The sequence below is a fragment of the Colletotrichum abscissum genome, assembly GCF_030869225.1.
Source record: "Colletotrichum abscissum strain IMI 504890 chromosome Unknown Scaffold_38.1, whole genome shotgun sequence".
In the NCBI taxonomy this organism is placed as follows: Eukaryota; Fungi; Ascomycota; class Sordariomycetes; order Glomerellales; family Glomerellaceae; genus Colletotrichum; species Colletotrichum abscissum.
In genome coordinates, this window is record NW_026850298.1 from 207,701 (window position 1) to 228,064 (window position 20,364).

General features: G+C 54.1%; 6 protein-coding genes across 6 annotated transcripts; 1 reads left to right on the forward strand and 5 right to left on the reverse strand.

Moving 5' to 3' along the window:
• Positions 1–637: 637 nt before the first annotated feature.
• Positions 638–3,413, forward strand: CABS01_12524 (uncharacterized protein; the record flags this gene model as incomplete). The annotated part of the gene is made up of 4 exons (XM_060545877.1): positions 638–701; positions 762–1,160; positions 1,275–1,609; positions 1,662–3,413. 4 exons carry the CDS (start codon positions 638–640, stop codon positions 3,411–3,413), a joined length of 2,550 nt encoding a protein of 849 aa, XP_060396412.1.
• A 1,354-nt stretch (positions 3,414–4,767) lies between these two features.
• Positions 4,768–6,325, reverse strand: CABS01_12525 (uncharacterized protein; the record flags this gene model as incomplete). The annotated part of the gene is made up of 2 exons (XM_060545878.1): positions 4,768–5,780; positions 5,872–6,325. The coding sequence occupies 2 exons, from the start codon at positions 6,323–6,325 to the stop codon at positions 4,768–4,770; spliced, it is 1,467 nt and encodes a 488-aa protein (XP_060396413.1).
• Positions 6,326–9,989: 3,664 nt separating this feature from the next.
• Positions 9,990–13,930, reverse strand: CABS01_12526 (uncharacterized protein; the record flags this gene model as incomplete). The annotated part of the gene is made up of 2 exons (XM_060545879.1): positions 9,990–11,369; positions 11,432–13,930. 2 exons carry the CDS (start codon positions 13,928–13,930, stop codon positions 9,990–9,992), a joined length of 3,879 nt encoding a protein of 1,292 aa, XP_060396414.1.
• Positions 13,931–15,276: 1,346 nt separating this feature from the next.
• On the reverse strand, positions 15,277–16,279 carry CABS01_12527 (uncharacterized protein; the record flags this gene model as incomplete). Its single annotated transcript, XM_060545880.1, has 2 exons — positions 15,277–16,022; positions 16,102–16,279. 2 exons carry the CDS (start codon positions 16,277–16,279, stop codon positions 15,277–15,279), a joined length of 924 nt encoding a protein of 307 aa, XP_060396415.1.
• A 515-nt stretch (positions 16,280–16,794) lies between these two features.
• Positions 16,795–18,258, reverse strand: CABS01_12528 (uncharacterized protein; the record flags this gene model as incomplete). Its single annotated transcript, XM_060545881.1, has 4 exons — positions 16,795–16,850; positions 16,908–17,590; positions 17,661–18,093; positions 18,159–18,258. 4 exons carry the CDS (start codon positions 18,256–18,258, stop codon positions 16,795–16,797), a joined length of 1,272 nt encoding a protein of 423 aa, XP_060396416.1.
• Positions 18,259–20,064: 1,806 nt separating this feature from the next.
• CABS01_12529 (uncharacterized protein) lies at positions 20,065–20,364 on the reverse strand (the record flags this gene model as incomplete). The annotated part of the gene is made up of 1 exon (XM_060545882.1): positions 20,065–20,364. A coding segment is annotated over one exon (300 nt), but the record flags the coding sequence as incomplete, so codon positions are not given.

Below are 20,364 nucleotides of genomic sequence, written 5' to 3' on the forward strand. Positions count from 1 at the left end.
TCAGGACAGGTGAGATAGGTACGTTGTGAGTACAGGCTATCTCCATAAGTAACTCGAGAGATCTCCATAGTCCTGATCCCCCAATACCCACCAAGGTGTTTGATGACGCCGAGGATCTTCAGGATATTCCGTTTTCTTCGTATCCCTTCTTCTGCTGGTACCACTGAAGCAGCGATTCAATAACGTCAACATGCTGCACGTCAAAAAGATCTAGGAAGCGCCTGCGAATATCCCTTGCTTCACCGCCCGCCAGGGACTGACTTCGGGATCCTGGAAGAAGAACTTCATAAGGGGAGGAAATCCCCAGCAGGCACCAGAAGCCATCTCAGTACCATATTAAGGGCACATGGAATACAAAAAGGTACGTACCTCCCATTTTTCTTCAAGCCTTAGGGTGTTGCCTGATTTCGATTCCTTTTTTTGGTGGTACTTGAAGTTGTTTTTCCGGGAAAGGAGCGCCCTCAGCGCTCTTTCCATGGTGTTGCACCTGTGACCTGCCTCACCACAACAACCCTTCTAGATCTGTGGCACCGATAGCTTTCCTTTCAACCCTCCCCAAACTTATTCCAACTTGCTTACAGGCGCCCCATCCAGGAAATTGCCGATTCTACTGGAAACCACGGGATACTCTAAGAGCATGGCACCAAAGGAGAGGCCTCTAGCCTCGAGGGCTGGAGGAACAGACTCCTCTCGGCATCGTTGTGAGGCATTCCCATTCGTAATTTGAGGTTCGGTTACCGGAGTACTGATATTGCAAGCAGCGGCACGCAATGACGCCCCTCATCTGACTCACCATCAGCCGTCGGACGGTCAGCACGAGCGTCAGAGACGACTTGTCGGAGCACCTCCCCGAAGACGCATCAGATCCAGTCGCGCTTCTGGCCGTTTCAAGGGACTTTCGCAGTTCGAATCGACTTACTCTGATGTCTACTCAGCCTCGCAACGCTGCCAATCTGTCTGCTTTGATACGTCGGAAGCCGCGACTGCTACACCCCCCATGTATGCGTGCTCTTCGGCAGCCTTCACCCAGAGCCGCTTCAAGCTCACTCCCGAATCGCTTTCGGGTTGCCATGTGGAAGAGGCCTTTCTTGCGGAGCCTGCAGAACTTCAGAAAGATGTCGAGACGGAGGCCTCGGATAGAACCATCACCGCAGCCACTTGTCAAGAGTCACGACGTGGAAAGCATGCGTCGCATTATCATCGCCAGGATACCAGACGGGACACCAAGCGCGGCAGAAACGAGGCATCTTGCGACTAGGCGTCCGAGATCGCAGTTCATATCGACGACAACACCGATGGGTTCTATTGTTTGGGCTGTGGCATTCGCCGATCTGACGAGCAACACAAGATCCGCAAGTTTAGAGCTGGAGACCCGGCTTGGCGCAACTTCTGCAAACCCTGCCACGAGAAGCACCTAATCAGCGAGGATGGCAAGACGGTGAAGGCAAATGGTAACTTTTGCTTCGGCTGTGGGTTTGCCCGCTCGTCTCACTTCAACAGGGAGAATCCCATCAAGCCCAGCAAAAAGCCGGCCAAGAACTTTTGTGCTCATTGCATGAAACGTCTTTCCAAGAGAGCAGTCATTCCGACAGAGACCTTGCTTGGTAGCGTGAGTATTACCACTACTACACCCAACAGCTCTAGACACTAACGATGTCCAGTCTTCCGATGAGAGTGACACGGAATCGGATTTGCACGAGTTTGACGCAGATCAATATGGTGAACAGAACCCAGATCATGCCAGTCGTTCTCGCACCGCGCCCCAGCAGGAGAAGGCAGAGCCGAAGAAAGATGCCACAGACTGTTTTGTTGAGTGCAACAAATCTGGAAACGAGTCGGATGAGCTTTCTCCATCAGAGTCTGTTCAAAAGCGACTGAGAAAGCGCCGTTCTGCTCGAGCAAGCGATGCAGTGCCTCTGGGAGAGGTTCAGCCCAAGTCTCATTGCTCTACGACCCGTCATAATGATGATCTTGCGAACAACGTCGTCGCAGCGAGCACTGGCCATAAGGCTCCTTCGGTTGAGGACGTTCCTGATACTGAAGCGAATTCACAACCCGAAGACGACATGCCTGCCGACTCTTGCCGCTCGCCGGCCTCAGACCGTTCCACCTCTCTCAAGGCCGCGCCTGTTACACCAGTTCAAACGATATCACAGGCTATAGCCAACGAAGATTCCCTTCATCCCGGCCCGCCCCTGGACTCGGGAACCGGTTCATCTTCCAAGCGAGCAAGATTCAGCGAGCGTGTCGAGGTCCGCACATCTCCGACTTTCTGGCAGCGAGAGCATCCCGAGGGTGATAACCCATATGCGCAGTTCCAACACGAGCAATACAACGATGATCTCCGTGATGGAAAGAAGGCTGTTCCCCTCAAAGATCCACTGAGAGACCCTGATGGCAGGACTGCAGGAAGGCTCTATGTACCCTTGTGCAGCATCGACGACCATAGCTTCAACTCTTGGAGCAACGAGGGTGCGGCAGGATGGGATGACTTTGCTGCGAGATTCACATCCAACTCAACCAAGGTCTCTGGTAACAACCCGCTTCATTCCAGCGCTTTATATGCCTCCGGAGGAAACCTGCCGCGGGATTGTTCCACCAGCAATAATGATCAGTATCGTCTCACCGGAGATCGATCGAATCCAAACAATCGACAGAAGCAGCCTCAAGGCTCCGGCGATTTCTCCTACGGCCAGGGCAAAGAGAATCAGCCATGCCCACCTAGTCCTATCGCGCCAACTGGCTGGGGTTCGCTGCACGATTACTTTGATGACAACCACAATTTCGAGAACCATCACGCCTCGAACTGGTCATCCCGCCGCGATGCTCGTCGCACTGAGCGAAACCATGGCCCATGTGCTAATCAAAACGGTTCCTTCCGCAATACACAAGATCCATATCCCAGTTGGGATCACCAGGCAGACGGTGCACATAATCTTTTCGGCTCCTTCAGGCATCCTGACGACTACGATTCTTTCGGAAGACTCGGCTTCAATTCATCATATGATTCAAATGATCATGAGCGATATTCTGGAGAGGATGGCTTCCATCACGGCAACTACGGTTCTGCTTCCGCTCATCAGCAATACTACCAGGGCGACCAATCAACTCCACCGAGAAAGAAGCAACATGGCTTTGATTTTGGTGCTTCTGACACCCAAGAGAACCTTCACACTCGCTCCTCTTACAACTTCTCTGGTCATACGACTAACCAAGATACGACGACCAGGAACGGTGCTTCGTGTGGTATCGAAATCCCGTTCAAGTCATCAACCGCGAGCAACGACGCCCTTCAAGAGCCCAAGCTTCCTCCTATCGGCATTGTCATGGAGATTCCGGATGACATGTCCGACAGCGATGTCCACACCCTTCTCATCCCTGGCTGCGACGACTATGTTCCCATGGCGTACTGAGCTCGGATTGGCTGACAGCTATTTGTCGCCCAGAGCAGCTTGACAGCTTATTTTTACTGATTCTTTCATCATGTCTGAACTTCAACGATCGAGGATCGTTTGCGAACTTGTCACCAGCAAAAAAGCTACAGACGGCATCACGACTATGTGACGACGGACCGATATTGTCGACCTAACATTCTGCCTGCAAACAGATTTGCAGAATCTTGCTATGGAATACTCCAACTTTTGTTTCGCTTGTCTTTTTTACGTACTTTCCTCCAGCTGGCCACTTCCCCTTATGCCATTACCCCTTTTCGACAAACACCGCTAATTTCATACCCCTCTTGTTGCTCTCATTTCTTTTCCCCGTACACTTTTTTGGCACGCTTCGCCACAAGGCGATTTGCTACGAGGTATGAGAGGAGACGCTCTTGACCATAAATCGTCAGTAAGCAAGACTACATCACCATTCAACGGGATCTCTTTCCGATACGATCGGACGCAACCTCGTGGTTTTACCATAGCCGAACACCCACAGACGCAGCTTGCAGAGGCTTGGTTTGAGAATACTGTTAATTGGAGAAGCATCGATTCCACTTGGGTGATGGTTTTTGCCTTGTGCCTGCGAATTTGGGCAACGTTTCCGTTGAGTTTGGGAATCATTATTCATTTGGACCATGGCTCCGACTCACTCTGGATGATTGAGAGTTTTATCAAGTCGTCGTGCAGGAGTGGTTGACCCTGTCTACTCCGGGAGGAAAGAAAATCAAAGACGACTACGAGAGTGTTCACTTGTACTTATTTAGTAACGCAACCAGAAATGCGACGAAAATTTCATAGACGAATCGCTTTAGTGCTGCAACACTCCGAAGTGATGATATGGGTGTTGATGTCGAGGGTTATTCGTCCCTCAGGCGAGCTAAAGAGCCTCCCCGAGGAGCGAAAAGGGCCAGAGCTGCAGGGAATAGCACCGGGATCTATCGATGTGACGATATCAAGTTTGGGCCATCGTTACCTTACCCCAAAGCAACGGATTCTATTCTCCGATGGGGCGCTTCCACCTCAAGACATCAAGATGAAAAGGCAGTCTGCGATGAGAACCTCTCCTCTCTTTCGTCTCTCTGTCTCTTGCCTCCCGAGCCCCGACAATGCATATCGACAAGTCCCCTTTAAGAACATTTGTGGGAACGATTGAAACCATCAACGCCAAAGACAGGTCTAGCAAGTTCACAAAGGTTCAAAAGACCCAATTGAATTATTCAACCGAAATAGTATGAAACAAGAAATGACAATACACATGTGGATATATATTGCCGAGCGTAAAAACAAAAAGGTATCAACGACAGTAGACTCTTGACACACGCATATCTCTCTACGGCTTCCTCCGCGGTCCGGCTTGCTCAATGGCCGCGTCCAACGCCATCTCCTCCTCTTCTAGCCTCCGGATCTCGTCCTCCGTCATGCCGTCCTCAATCAGATGCGATACGTTGGAATTGACGTTGGGCGTTGACGAGCGCGGACCGCCGGCGCCGCTGCGGGTCATGTCCTCGACTGACCGCGAGGCGGTGGACATGTTTTCCTCTCGGTATGGTGCAAAAGGAGGCTGGTGGTGATCCGTGGCACTGACGGCTGAGGCAGGTGCTGCTGCTGCGGTGGTGGTCTCAAAAGCGTCGTCAGGATCGTCTTGATGCAGTTCCCGGGAGAGGTGGTGCTGTTCCTGAGGTTGCGACTGCTGCTGGTGAAGCTGGTGCTGGGAGTGCTGGTGCTGCCCATCGTCCGTGTACGGGGAGTGCGGCGATTCGGTCACCCTGGCGTGGGTCTCCTTGTCGGCGAGGTACTCGTGGGGGTTGTGGCCGGGGCCGTATGCGCCGTCCGAGACGTGGCCAGCGCGGCGGCGACGGCGGCGGAGGCAGAACCATATTAGGAACGCGATGAGGGCGAGGCCGAGAACACTCCCGATGACGATGCCGGCGATGGCACCAGGCGCAAGACCTCCGTTGCCGCCGCCACCACCATTACTACTGCCGCTGCCGCTGCTGGAACCGCCGCCGATGGTTGATTGTGATGCATCAGGATTGAGAGAGGCCGTGGAGGAGGCTGCTGCTTGAGTAGTGGTTGTTGGTAGCGGTGATGTTGAGTCACTTTCGTCTTCACTGCCGACTCTCTCTACTTCACTGGCACCGCGTTTATCCGCAAGTTTTCCGACTGCCTGGTCATACTCCACAGACGGATAGGATCCAGTGAAGACGGCAAAAGCCCCGCTGGTCGTCGTGCCTGATTTGGTTTCTGATGTCCACTGAAGCTCAATATACATAGTGGAACCTGAGTAGGTTGCCATCTTCTTGGCCTCTATCGGCAAGACAAGAGTCTCGTTGCCGAGGATCACTGTTGTTCGATGTCAGCAGCTGAAATTGAGCAAGACTGACGCGAGCGATCTTGGAAGACATCCACGAATCTGGGCACGGAGGCAACTCACTTGCATATTTTTCTTGACGTTTTACAGCGGGAGCTGTCGGCGGTGCGAAACCTGCCGAGCTCCTCCCAGAAACCGCTCCAGGGTTCTCCTGACTTGGAAACGCTTCCATAATGAGTGACTCTGTTTCTTCATTCGATTTTGCCAACCAAGAGGCCTTGCTGAGCTTGACTCCGCTGGCCAGCTTCCACTCAATAGTTTGGAATGTGCGGTCCACCGTGATGACGTACGATGTTGATTCGTGTGAACTGAAGGTAGTGGTGTTGAATGTGATTTTCTTCCCCTCCTGGTCCGTGGTTGACCTTGTCGGATCTCCCAAATTGGATGTGAAGTCAATACCACTGGAAGCTTCGCCCTCGAAGGCGACGTTGCCATTCTCGCCGCCGCTGTTGATGACAATGCGCGCCTTTTCGGATGTGTCATCGCGACTTAGCTGAACAGGCGCTGGATATGACATGTTGTGATGTCTGTCGTTCTTCCCAGCAGTCTACTTGTATGCTATGTGTGTAGCGTTCGCCTCGATGATTGCGCCACTCGAGTCTGTTGGCGTCGGCTATGTTTGATAGGATTGTATCCCCGGCTTTAGTCGTGTTCGTTTCTCTATGCTGAATCGACCAAAATGTCCAAAATCTTTCCCAGACTGTGATTCCCTTGATATTCTTCTCGTCGAGGGAGATATCCCGTCACCAAACAGAACGTGTAAATGAGATGAAGTGAAGCAAGAAGTGAAGACAATGCGGGAAACGAAGTAAGCAGGAATGGAGAAAGTGAGTGGCCAGGCTGAGAGAGAGAGAGGCGGGAAGGTCAGAGAGAAGAAAGCCACCGAGGCGTGTAAGACGGAGAAGAAATGAGACAAGTCGGTAGGACAGAGACACAGAGACAGATGCAATACCAACCTAGCAACCTTGGGGCTGACAAGGATCAACGAGACGGGCACCTTTTTCGTTGGTCAGGTCCCGGCCGGTTTGCTGCTGCTGACCGGGGGGAGGGGGAAGAAGGAGAAGGGGCTCGGGCTCTTGCGCGCGCGCTTTCGTTACCGAGAGGAAAGGTCTATTGTCAGGGTTCGCGAGCTTTCTTTCGCTTCTTCGCTTCCTTCGCCTTTTGCAGTCTGTTAGTCGTCTCCCGATGTAAGTGCAGGGTGCAGGGATTCGAGGGGATGGATCTGCGCTACGCCAACTACAACAAGCCACGCCGCCAAGGCAGCGCCGCCCAAAGAAATGAGGGAGGAATGGATCCGCGGGTGGTCGAAGGTCAGATTGACAATATGAATACCGTTCGCCGCCGCCTGTCCGTTCTTGATGGTTGATGTGCTTGCTATGCCTGGATATTTAGAGTGAGGCGCTGTACATTCCCTCGCGAGGCACCTTTGTTGGTGGTTGAGGCTGAGGTTGGAGTGCTTGGTATCAGCTAGACTGTCTACATGGTGTACCATATGTATGTAGTAGGAAAGACGAAGACGGTCACGAGGTGCAAAGGGTCCTTTCCTCGTCTCCCAACTTCGGTACGGAGTACATCTTGACAACATCTTGCAAGGAAACGACTGATGCGTGCGTGCCTACCAACCGGGTGGGTCTGTCCAACAGGCAACTCGACGCAGGGTTGGGAATGCCAAAGAACCCCCCAAACGTCTCCTTCATCTCTCACCTCTCTTCTCTCCCTTTGGATGATCAGTCTACACTATCCTTCTCGATTGAGAACCCCACCCACGATTCCAGGATCGGCACACTGGATTGGTGAGATGTTACACTGCAGCAGCAACAAGTGCTGAGTGCAATCACCAGTATGCTCCGCCACCAACCTGTCTCGATGGTGACGCCATCCCCAGAACACAAGACGAAGAGGGGCAGCACAGACTGCTTCTGGACACCATACTCAGTCGAATTATTCCCTCTCAACGGAAGCCAACATGGCCATTGACATCTCCAAGATTTAAGGTGTTCAGTGCAAGAGGAGAGAACGGGAGACGAAAAGACACAGAGAAGGGCAGAGAGGTCGTGCGTGGTAAGGCTGGAGAAAAGCGGGCCACGCTTCCAACGCTAAACCTTGGAGGAGCCACCCAAACCCAGCCCCAGCCCCACAGGTCAGCAAATAAGCACCATCCAATGGAACGCGGCGCAGGCAACACACCAGGGACCTGAAGTGATGCTATTAATTGAAACAAAAAGAAGAGGCGCCGCCGCCGCCCCCCTGCAGACATGCACACCAACGTCTCTCTAAGGAGTACTTCCATGGAAGCAGCCCAAGTTCCAACCAACCTGCCAACCCAAAGACGGACAAGACAGACGACGACCCTTACCGTTTGATGGAAACCCGCCAACGGTCTAGCGCTACCGCACGCTGAGCTGCTAGTGCCGCTGCGGCTGATGTGAGCTTTGCCCAACCCGCCTTAGGCCTTGGACGCTCACCGGGGCGATGCCCACCTCGACAGTCGACACCAAATCCTTCTCCCGCTGCCGTCGCCGACGATATGCAGTCTCTCAATACCACCTCTGCTCCGTGCCGTGGTCAGGCTCTCATCACTCTCAGACCGGCGGGTGGTGACATGGGCCTACGTATGCCGTGGACCATGTCATTAAAACAAAGTAAGCTTCCTCTTCAAGCTTTCCCGCTGCTGTCCATACTCTAACGGTCTGACCCCGTTCCCTCGCACGGTTACTCGATGTCAAGCCCCGAGGCTTACTTCAGATGCTGCTCGGTGGATAAGAGCCATCCCATTTCCAAACGAAGAATGTCACCCGGTTTCCAAAACACGCTTCGTCTGTACCGAAAGCTCGCGAAAAGCACTCTAAGATGAAGAGACGACACACTTCTCTTCTCCATGCCATCCCATGTTCCCAAAAGTCCAATTCCCCTCCCCCACCCGCTACGTCGCATCGTCCACACCCTCTTCTCTGCTGCCTGCCGATCCTACCACACCAACCCGGGCTCTGCGGCCTGCCTAACAAATCCCTGTCCCGAAGCTCCCACAGCTCCACCCAATGCGCTCGATGCCAACAGCGGCGCATGTAAGCCAACATCCAACAACGACGAAACATGCCACACACGCACACAAGATCCCAACTTCCAACGGGCGCGTCGCGAGAAGAAAATGATGTCCCACTCTCCGAGCGAGCGACTCGCCTGGTCAAGGCCTTTATGCACATTGTTGGCTTCGTCGGCGCATGTTTGCTATCACGGGCCCTTTGTAATGAGAACAAGTCCGGGCGCGTGTAAGACGATGCGCTCATTACGACGAACACATTAATTGAGAATAGCATTTGTGGGATGGCATAGCAGTTGCTCAGTGACCTAACCAACTCTGTTCCTTCTTGTCCCTTTTGCTACCCCTATCCGTCACTCTGGCGCCCGTTTTCCCCCGTCGCATGCGAGCACCTGCCGACAGACCCCCAATGTGATACACATTTATAGATAGATTGCCAAAAGAAGCCATTCATGGTGACCGGACCAACAGGCGCAACAAAGGAACCCAGTTTGTAGCTTTCACAGGACTTACACGCCCGGCCATATTCCCATATCCGGGGACGGAAACCCGGAAGAAGTTTCCACGATTCTCACCTTGCCTCAGCCCACAACTTACGCACAACCTTCAGAGCTTCCCCGTTTCCTGACATCAACCACGTCGTCAGTTCCCTTGATCCACAAAAAAGTTGCATCTCGAAAGTTCAAAAGACGTTAAAAGTTTGAACACTTTCATCTCTTTCTTCGTATTACTTTGCAACCGTCCTCGCAGACAGTCTAAAATAAAATTATATACTCGAACGGGTCTACGATGGCTTTGTAGTTAGTTAGTTATAAAGAACCATTTCCCCAAAACGCTACCCAAGAGAGAACCACAACAAGCATCCTTCACCGCTCCCTCTCCCTTCCTCCCCGAGATCATACAACAAACATCGTGATCGACTGTCCTTTGTAAACATTGTAAACACGCCTTTGTTAGGGTCGGGAACCAGGGCTACACCAGCAAACATCTTGCTCAAGCAACAAGACAGAGCGGAGTACTGCGGCACCATCGTACGGAGACAAAGTCCCGATTTCGCTTCCAAACAAGATCAAACTCATACGCCGCCAAAAGCCATGCCCCATGCTCGCTTGCTCTCCCCATACCGGGGACCGGGGCCATTTTATGCAAAAGTCATCTGGATCTCCTTCTCTTTACCAAAATCATCATCGTCATCAACGTCCGCCCAGGGGTTCGACGCCCCCATATTAGGCACCGTCTGCGCCGACTTCATCTCCGGCCGCGACGGCGGAGGAGCGGGATCGTCCTTGGGCGGCGGCCGCGGCGCCGGCGGCGGATCGTGAAAGGAAGTGTCAAACGTCATCTCGACCTCCTCCTCGAGCGGCGACGGCGCCGCGTGGTACGGCGACACGGCCCTCTGCTGCGACAGCGTGGGCGAGAACGTCTGGCTGCCCTGGAACGTCGGCGTCCTCTCGGGCGTGTACGAGTAGGAGCCCGTCGTCTCGTACGAGGCTCGACCCGGTACCGCGTACGCGCTCTTAGTCTCGCGTAGGCTGTCTCGTGGGTTGAGCGATCCGTTTGACGAACTGAGATCGAGTCTCATGGGCGGGAGCGTGGACTTGAGCTCCTTTACTTGGAACTCTGCGGGCTCCTCCTCTTGCGTCGTGGCGGTCTTTTCCTTTGCGACTTCGGCTCGGATGGCCTCGACGTCAAACAGCACACCGTGGTTGTTACCCTCCTTGTCTTCTGTCCTCGGGTTCGGTTTGTTTCCGTCCTTTGCCGAGTCTTCGTAAATCTCCCACTTCTCCTTGTCCGCCTTCTTCCCCCGTCCGAAGATGGAAAAGCGGCTCTTCTTCTGCCCCTCCCTCTCAAGCTCCTTGCGAGCCTCCTCGATCTCGTTGATGAGCTCTCGCTGACGCTCCTGATGATTATCGGGGTCGGCATCTTCGATTTCGGTGAATTCGTCACTCTCCACGAGCCAGCCGCACTCTCGGAGGAGACGCGGCATAGCCTTACGGTACTCCATGTGACCTTTGACAAACTCTGTGACATCAAAGTTTTCAATCCACGGCAGGTCCTCAATGGGAGCCAGTCCAGCCACCTTGCGAGGGCCACCGCCAGTCAAACGGAAAAGGTAGGCGAGGATCCAGTCGTTGCTGCTGTACCCATTGACAAACCTTCCTGGAACAACAGTGCGGGCTCGGAGGTATTCGTCCTTCTTGATGATGAGGGGAGAACCGAACAAGTAGACGTTCTGAACCAGGCCGTAGGCCCCCTTTCTCGCCAGCTCCAAGAGGCAGGAGAAAATCACTCGCGAACCGAGTGAATATCCGACAAGTGTGACTGGGCGTGTTCCCAAATTTCTGTCAATCAAAGAGTCCGCCAAAATGAGACCTGCAGACCAGGCTCTGTCTTGTGATACACTCCAAGGGTTATCAATCAGGTATGCCAACTTTGTCAAGACAACGGGTAATGACAGGGCAGCCATCAAACTGGTCAAGATTGTGCTTGCAAGAACTTGTTGCAGACCTTGTGTCAGAGCCTAGGAAAGGTTAGTGAGAATTGAAAAAAAAAAAAATGTGATTGAAAGGGGCAGCAACAAACCTCCGTAGCGAGAATGTTGATCGTGTCACCCATACTCCTCAACATTTCGGGTTCCCAGTAGACAGAGTACAAATCGCCCATAATGGGGTCCACGGTGCTGAATGGCAAACGGACGTCATCCACCTTGCCCGTCATCCATCCGGCTACTGTGACGACGAGATGCACCCTCTTGTTGTTGTGCAGCGGCCGATACTCGAATGTCTTGACGGCTCCCGTCCTCCTGTTTGCCGCTCGGCCACCGATAACGCTACCGGATGCCGCGGCACTGGATGTGATGATGGCAGCTCCGCCGACTCCTCCGAGGAATGTAGATGTACCCGTCACTCCAATGGTGGTGAAGCCAGCAGCCAAGCCGGCGCCAATGACGGGAGCGAGAAGGCCAGCCGAGAGGCCAATGACTAGACCACCACCCACGGTAGCCAACCCCATCATCATGTAGCGCTTCTTGAGAGCTTGTTTCCTCCGATGCTCCATATGCTCGTCCTCGTTCCAGTTTTCTTGCTCTGCGGCCTGCTGCATCTCCAACGCGTCCGTCACCTTCTTTTCAAACTTTCTGACATCCAACCAGTCGATTTGAAGACTCTTGCCAACCCGCTCTAATAGAATTCTTGATCTGCAATCATACACCGAATCGGCAATCAAAAGAAGAAATAGGTCGCACAGCACCGTCCAACGCAGGTCAATGTCAATTTTGTCCGAGGTAACCATCTGGGCTGGGGTCTTCACAGGAGGTAGCTCCTCTCCTTCGTGCGCCTCGTACGGCGGTGGCGCTTCGGCCGCTTTCTCGGTCTGCGAGAGCGCGGGTGAAGGGGGGCCCATACTCCTCGGCGAGGTAACGGAAAGCGAGCTACGGGATTCCCTTGGCGATGTGACGGAGAGAGAGCTGCGCGACTCGTTTTCGTCCTCGGCCATGGGGTTCTTGACACGGGCGTTGGCCATCAAAATCGGAGTCAAGTCCGACGGCACCACGCCGTGGTCGCTGAGTTGTTCAACCATGATCTGCTCGGCGGAGCTGATGTCCATGTGTGTGTAGAGACGGATCATCATCTTCTGACCCCACATCTTGGTCGCTTCGGCCGACATTGTGACATCCTTCTTTGCGCTCCTCGTGTGCTCGACGCTCTCGGCTTCCTTGACCATGTTATGAACCTCCAGTCTCGTCAGCCCCACGTAGGCGATTCTCTGCCCTTCCGTCAGCAGGTCCTTGGTTGCCTGCATCTGAGAGACAGCATCGCGGGCCTCGCTGTCGTCTTCGCCGATACTCGTGCCATTCACTTCCTTGAAGAGGTATTGGGTATTGTCGTCCATGCTGGTGGCTGATTCGGCATCGTCGTCCATGATTACTCGGGTATATCCCTTTCCTGCACCGCCAAGTCCGCCGTAGCCGTATGTCTCGTCAACTTCGTCGGCCTTGAACTCCTTTGCGACAAGTCTATTGTCCTCGTCATAAATATCGTACGGGGCGAATGCGGGCATCGTTTGCCAGTCGCCATCATCGTTGTTATCGTCCTCCTTCTTGTCTGACGTCAGTTGCTGATGGGAGAATTCGGAGACGCCGACGTTGCTGGTATTGCTCTGGTCTCTCTTGTGCTGCGTTTTAGGAGAAGGAGGCTCTGCCACCTTGGGCTCGGGCTCGTCTGCCTTGTCGACGAGCTTTGCAGGTGATCCTGGTTGCTGCGGCTCGAGATTGCTAGGCTTAGTCTCTGGTGCCGTCTTTTCCGACTCCTTTGATTCGACCCGGTCGGTTGCACCTTTTGTTGTGACACCCTCCTCCTTGCTCTCGCTCTTGGTTGTTGCTGAAGCTTCTATTGTTGATGGCTTCTCGGTACTGCTCTTAGCAGCGACCACCTCTTTGGCTTCGACTTTGGCATCTCCCTCGACTTCCTTGTTTGCTGGAATTTCCTGGCCTTTGACATTTTCTCCATCCGTTTTGATTGTCACATTCTTGTCCTTGGCCTCGTCTTTGTCCAAATTTGAAGTTACAGGGGTAGATGGTGTATTCGAGGTCGCCCCGGAGGCAACGGCCGTGGCCGGCTGCTCGGATTGAGCGTCTTTGAACTCGTCGTCGTCGCTTTCCGACTCGCCGTCTTTGCCGTTGACTTCCTTCCTCGCTAAAGCAGCCGTCTCATTGCTTGCGTCTGTTGCATGCTGCCCATCGTGGACCGGCTTCGGTTGGGACTCGTTCGGCTCGGATTGATCGTCGGTCGTCTGATCGGTCTCCTGAGGCGGCGGTGACACGTATCGTCTGATGGGTAGGCCGAAATCGTCCACCTCAGGCATGTCGCTCGTCATGGCCGCAGCGGGAGTCTGCTTTTGCGTAGATGCAGGTGCAGTTGCAGTCGCAGTTGCGGTTGCGGTTGCATCTGATGCACGAGTGCCATTCGGTAGCTGTTCAGCTGCCTCCGTATCGGCAGCGGGAGCGGCGGCGGCGGTGGCTGTCGTCGAGGAGGGGTTGTTGGTGTTGGTGTTGGTGGTGGCAGACTCGTCTGAGCCCGCCATGTTGAGATGTCGTGTATTGCCTCTTAGACAAACATGCGAGCTGTTTGTCTCAATGTGCCAGAAAAAGATTCAGGTAAAGAGGCCAAGGCAAGGGTGGGCAGCCTCTTTTTTCCCTTTTGTTTCGGGTATTGGAAAACGAATGGGTCGCGGGCTTATGCCGGGTTGGAGTAAGGTCGGTATCCGTAGGGGACGACGCGCAATACCTTGAGCAGTGGAACGAAAGCGAACTAAAGACTCCGTAAAGTGGCTGAGACTAGAATTACTGTGGGATATGTTTTCCAGGCGTGCCGAACGCGCAGTTTCCGTGAGGTAAGGTACTCAGACGTGCTAACTTTTGAGAGGATTCGAGCCACGGGAACCTCCAACTGGAAGTCAAATTGGATGGACCAGGGGGGAGCAACGACTTGAAGGGTACGTCCACGTGTTTTTTCTGAGCCTGAGTCTGACAGGGTGCTTCTCTTCACGAAAGGGGGCCCGCGGGCTCGAAAGGGATGATGAAGAAAGTCCTGTTGTCGGTTGTTGGCGAATTTGATGGTTGATTTGGTTAATCCATCAGGGGAACAGTAAGCCAAACATCAAATCCCCCCAATTGCCCCCCTCCGCCCCCCCCCCCCCCCCAATGACGATCCGCTAGAGTGCCGCGACTGCCATTTCCTGTGGGGACCGAACAAGCCATGCGAATTGGAGAATGTCAGTGCCCATGAGGTGGTCACTCAAGGACTGTGCCCACCTCACGCAGTGTTAGTGCTCACTGAGGTGGCTGTCAGCCAGATTGAGGCACATTGGCTCACCGCCCAACACACCACGACAGTGACCGTTTCAGCGGTCGAGAGCTCTGACCTCTGACCAGCCCTGCCGCCCCTCCCAAAGGCATCACACTGGACCTTCCAGTGCCTCCTATGGCAAACTGACGACATTGGGAGGCCTTTGAAGGACGGAGGGGTGCCCTGGCCTCGATATTATCGTCATTGGGCTTTCATACACGACATCTTGGTGAGTTTAGACGTGTTGTCGCATCACCTCAGATAAGCCATCCTCCAGGAGGGAACATCACCGAGTTCCTGTCCTACCAACAGACACTAAGACCTTCAAGCGCGATCCCCCATTATCCCGTAGGTAGCATATCAAGGGGTCACATTCGAGATGCCGGTAATTTCAAAGACCGCCAGTTCATGAGACGATTCAGAAACACATTCACTCGACGATCCTCCCGTACGGTGTACCTCGCTGTAGCAAGAATTCCCCATTAAATTGGTATCTCTGAGCTTTTGTTGTACCTTTTACATTCCAATCATTTTAATAAGCCCCCACCCGAAAACGCCCTTTTGGTATGCAATATCGAATCCCTACGAGCTTTCCGCCGCCTGCTCCGTCGACGCCTCGCCCTGGTTCGCGGCAGGCGTACTCGACGAGTCCGCCGCATCGCCAGCGGCCTGGCCCTTGTTCCGTCTTCTGCGCTTCTTCTTCGCCGGGCCTTCTCCCTCTCCCTCGCCTCCATCTGCGGCGGCCCGCGCTTCCTTTGCTTCCTTGTGCGCCGTGTCGCCGCCGCTCGTGGCCTTCTTCGCCTTCTTGACCGCCAAGGGGTTCGGTCCCTTGCGTCCCCTCTTCTTATCCTTCTTCTTCTGCTCTTGAGCAACTCCTCCTCCTCCTCCGGACTTGCCCTCCTTTCCGCTTTCATCGTCGTCGTCCTCATCGTCCTCCTCGCGCTTCCTCTTCCTCTCGGGCCTGACGAGCCCGTCGCGGAACTTGCTCTTCTCCTCCTTGGTCCTGATCGCCACGCTCTCCGTCGCCATGGGTTCGAGGATCATGACCGATCGCTTAATGTAAATCTGCGGGACACCCGGGATCTCGCGGAGCATGCGGCGCACGTCGCCTGACTGGCTCGCGACGCAGTAGCGGTGCTTGTTGACGAGGTTGCTCTTGGGGTCGACGACGGCCTTCATGCATTCCATCGTGCTTAGGGGTTCCGGGTAGTCCTCGGGCAAGTGGCCGCAGCGTCTCCGCTCGAGCGTCTTTGCAAAGTCGATGATTTTGTTCATGTCGGGCTCGTTCTTGCGCAGGTACAGCTTGCGGATCTCGCATTGTGTGATCACTGTGTGCGTCAAATAGTCAGCCTTCGAAGCACTCGTCCCCCTTCCTGATGTTTAATCGAGGGTGTGCTGTTTACTCACTTGGCTTGACCTTGCCGTGCAGCGTGCGCTCCAGTCCGGCGAGCAGGTCGTATCTGAAGTTGTGGCAGTCGACCACCATTTCAGCGTCGACTAGACATTGGTACGGTTCGCGGAATCCCCATGTCAATTGGTACTGGTTCATCAGCTTGCGATACTGTTTGCTACGTTTTCCACGCATTGTGAAAGTATGGGTGGCGAGGGGAAAATGCCCTTGCCGTCGAACGGGAGGTGGTTTGATCTGATTAACGCAGCAAAGACGGTGGTGGAGGCAGATGTTTGCGTTGAAGTCGCGAAATTTCTTGCTGGAAAAATTGCGATAAGATAAGAGGTCTGGCCCATGGAGGCCGATCTAACCCCACCATGGTCCGGCCACGACCGTGCGCAACGTCACTTGAGGAAAGGTATCATGGATTTTCTTCTACAGAAACGAGCATCGCAAACGCTTCCATGCGAGAAATCGCCAGATGTTGGTGATATGTGTTCAATTAGCGGCAAACTTTGCACTATCCATGGATTCCTGTGAATATCAAAAGCCAATTAAACGCCAAGTACCTCCCAAAAGATGGCCACTGTCATCCCGACTCGGGTAAGGCGTATGTATGCCATAATGATTGCAGCCTGCCCCTGCGGGACCTTTTCCGTAAATTCTATTTCCCATGATTGCCCTATTTCGTGATATCGCCCTCCTCATCATCATGCATCCTGTTTCCTCACGAGCGCAGCTACGACGCTGATGTCATCGAGTTTGCCTGTTTCCTTTGTTAGCCTCAGTGAAATATCACGGCCTGGCGGAGCCGATAACTTACCTCCAACGCTCGGTAGCCCTTCCTCAATGGCATGCTCCATAAACGGGCTTTCCGCGAATGGGTCCGTCGCAATCTTCTTCGCGGCCGCGACCAACTCCTCGGCAGCGAGCTTCATGCCCCCGTTTGCGCCCCCCGTCCGGTCGCCCTCGACTCTGTCGCCCCCGCACTCCCCATTCTCCCAGCGTTCTATGCTCTTCTGAATGCTGTCGACAATCTCGTGCTCCCACAGGTTGTCGATGACGCCGTCCGACATGGCGAGGACCACGTCCCCGACCTGTATCTCCACAATGTCCAAGACGGCTTCCGTGTTGGGGGTGTCGGGGCTGTTGGTGCCCAGCTGGCGGGGGCAGTCGAACCAGTGCCACTGTTCCTTGGTTTTGTAGACGACCTTCTCGTGCCTGGGTCGGAGGATCATGACTTGGCAGTCGCCGAGATTGGTGACGTAGACCTGGGGCACCTTCTCGCTGCCTCCTTGCAGGGTCTTGTAGTGCAGCAGCGCTCCGCTCGCCGTCGTGGTGCCTTGCCAGTCGTTCGGGTCCGAAGTCGCTTTCAGGGTCTGCTCATACGCCGTCTGGAGATAGGCTACCGGGTCGGGCTTGTAGACGTCGCCCGCAGCGCGAGGGTTGGTGGACTCTTGCTGAATAGCTGTCGCCCAGTAATGTAGAATCAAGCGAGACCAGAGGCTATTACTCCGACATCAATATTGGGACGTCCGATCAACGGAAAGGGGGAGGGGGAATATAAAGCACCTACCCAGCATGGCCCCTCGGGCGTGTTGACCAAGCACCGACACCATCGTTCGCACAAATGAAGTTGTCGCTGGCAAACACCGCATCGTCTCCGTTTGTCTGTCCGAGGATGATCTGCCCGTCTACTCTCGCGCGCCGATCGCGGCTTCGGTGATGGGTACTGAGCGGGTCGGAAAACGAGCCCGACGGAGGGGAGAGGAAGGGCGGCGGGAACGGTCGCGGCGCTCGCTTGGCGAAGAGGGAGACGCCGGTCTCGAAGCGGAACGGTTGTTGCGTCTGCGGTGGTGATTTCTGCTCGGAAGAATTTGCTTGCGACGGCGGCGGCGTTGTTGTTGATGTTGTCGTCGTCGCCGTCGACAGGCAAGCCGCCCTGCTAGGTCGGTATCGCTGCGGCCATGATGCTGGAGATGCGCCCTGAGGCACTCTCGGCGGCCGCGCTTTGAAGGGGGGAATCGCCAACAAGGGCCCGGGTAACCTCCTCATTCCCACGTGTGAGGCAGACAAGGCGCCTTTTGCGATGTTGGATCGCAACGAGACGAAATCGCTGGGCCTGTTGCCGTTATCTTTTGGCGCTGGAAGGGTGCCGCAGGAGTGCTGGGCATGGCCGGGGGGTGGGCTTCGATGTGTTGGTTGGGGGCTCTCCGAACCGGGGGTTAAATTGGGGCGCTACACGTGCAGGCGCGTTTTGGTCCCAGGCCGGTGCATTGGGCACTGGGCTGCAGAGTCGTAGCTGGGAATTAGGAGCTCTAGGCGGCCTTAGAGGGCTGGCACGGCTGGGTAGGTAGGTGCAAAAACTCTGAACTTAGGTAAGCACAGTCAAAACACCCCCCACCTCTCCTTTTTGTCACCAAGAAGCCCAACATTTAGGTCAACACTCTGTAAGTAGGAGCATTGGTTGAGCCACAACATGCTGTTTCTGTAAATGAAGTTCTCACAACTAGGAGCTCCCCTGTCCCACATTGACCGCATTTTGAATAGAAAATTCCTTCACTAGCATCACCCTTCACAACACCAGGAAAGCAAGCAGCACACAAACAAACTACAAACAGAACTGAAAATTTTCTGACAGAAAACTCTTAAAGGGAGTGTAGCGTGGCGGGCTCCTGATGGGGCTGATAAGTGGCAATCGATGCAACTGCAGAAATTGTTCCATGTAAAAGCCGAGCACGCCGGCATTGGCATGTCGTAAGAAAATCTTAGCCGTTCCGTATCTTGATCATTAACAGGATACGGAGTAATATCCCCTTCCCTATAACCTCATATCGCTCTCACTCGTCCCCGTCGGCATTTCCGATTAGATACGAACGCGATGCACGTCCAGTCCCCTGAACTTTGGAAGGCAAACTTCCGCCTCGGTGCGGTCCACCGATGCAAAAACCTGGAAACAGGCTCTGAGGCTCCTCTGTCATCAACAGATCGACATTCGGGATCGACAATAGCTTGGCCCGGTCGAGGTGGCCGTCGCTCAGCTGCAGCCTCTGCGGGTGTAACATAGCTAAAATAAACACCATGGCTGGTGGCCTGGAACAGGATGGAAGCATGGCATTGGAGCAATCTGCGTCACACTCGAAGCCTGCTGCGTCCGTTGAGCATGCCGGAATCGAGTAGTCATTCGTTGCGTGAGGGGAACAGGATCTTTCGTAATATATACGAGAAAGTAAGCATGCAGGTTGTGCAGGTTCAAGAAGCTGTGATTCTAGAAGTTTGCAGCCATTGCCGATCTTTTCTAACAATAACCTCCGAACCACACAAATGTCAAGGAACCAAACATACGCGCACAAAACTGACAACAGTTCGGATTGCCTTCTTTTGACGAACCGTTTGGTCTTTTGAAAGTCTGTACTCTTCGCGCCACTGCCTCCCTACTTGTGTCTAAGACTGTAGAGAGTGAACCGCGACGCCCGAGACATTCAGCTAGAGCCATCGGGCCTGCAATTAACTATGGACATCATTTACCATGTCTCGCCCTTGCAAGATATCTGCTCGGTACTCACGCATCCAAGAGTCCAGGCCAGCCTTTCTCGTGAACCGCGTATCCCAACTCAGCACGGTCTGTGAATTTCGTAGATCGGTAGGGATAGGCTTGGAGCCCCCCCGTTCACGGCTCACGGTTCACCGGACATGACGTAACGGGGCTGACGCAAAGTATCGACACCGACAGGTAAAGATGGTAAGGTGCGCTCACTCAGCAATCGGGAAGCCGGGACTATCGAGTTTAATGAGCATACGTTGTCAGTGAGATGAGCACGCCTTGGTTTGCTTCAATAATCTTTTCGTAGTGTTGTCACTGCCCACAGTCGATCAACGCGCGTCGAGGAAGGATCTGCCCGAGCCGCCAACGAACCCGTCCCGTAGGCTGGGAGTTGTCTCATTTGGCGCCAAGCTAACCGGGGAACTGGACTCTTACGTCAGCGCAGTTCGTTCATCGCCAGCCTGTCGTATCTGTGCCGTTCACCATTTGTTCGGCACGGGTATAGAGCTCGGAGGAGCCAGACTCGATAGGTGGTGACTGAGCCCTGGACGTTGCATTGCTTTAGCTCATCGACACAGTAATAATCCAGTGTAGGCGGGGGCTGGGAATTTCGTATCCCGCCGTATTTTTGCTTCGTCTCGAGCTTCGGTCTCCGACGTGATTGGATCAGAAAAGCCCTATTCAACAGGGCGGAGTTGTGAAGGGTAAGCGCTTTCGTGGAGAAGCCCAGAAAATA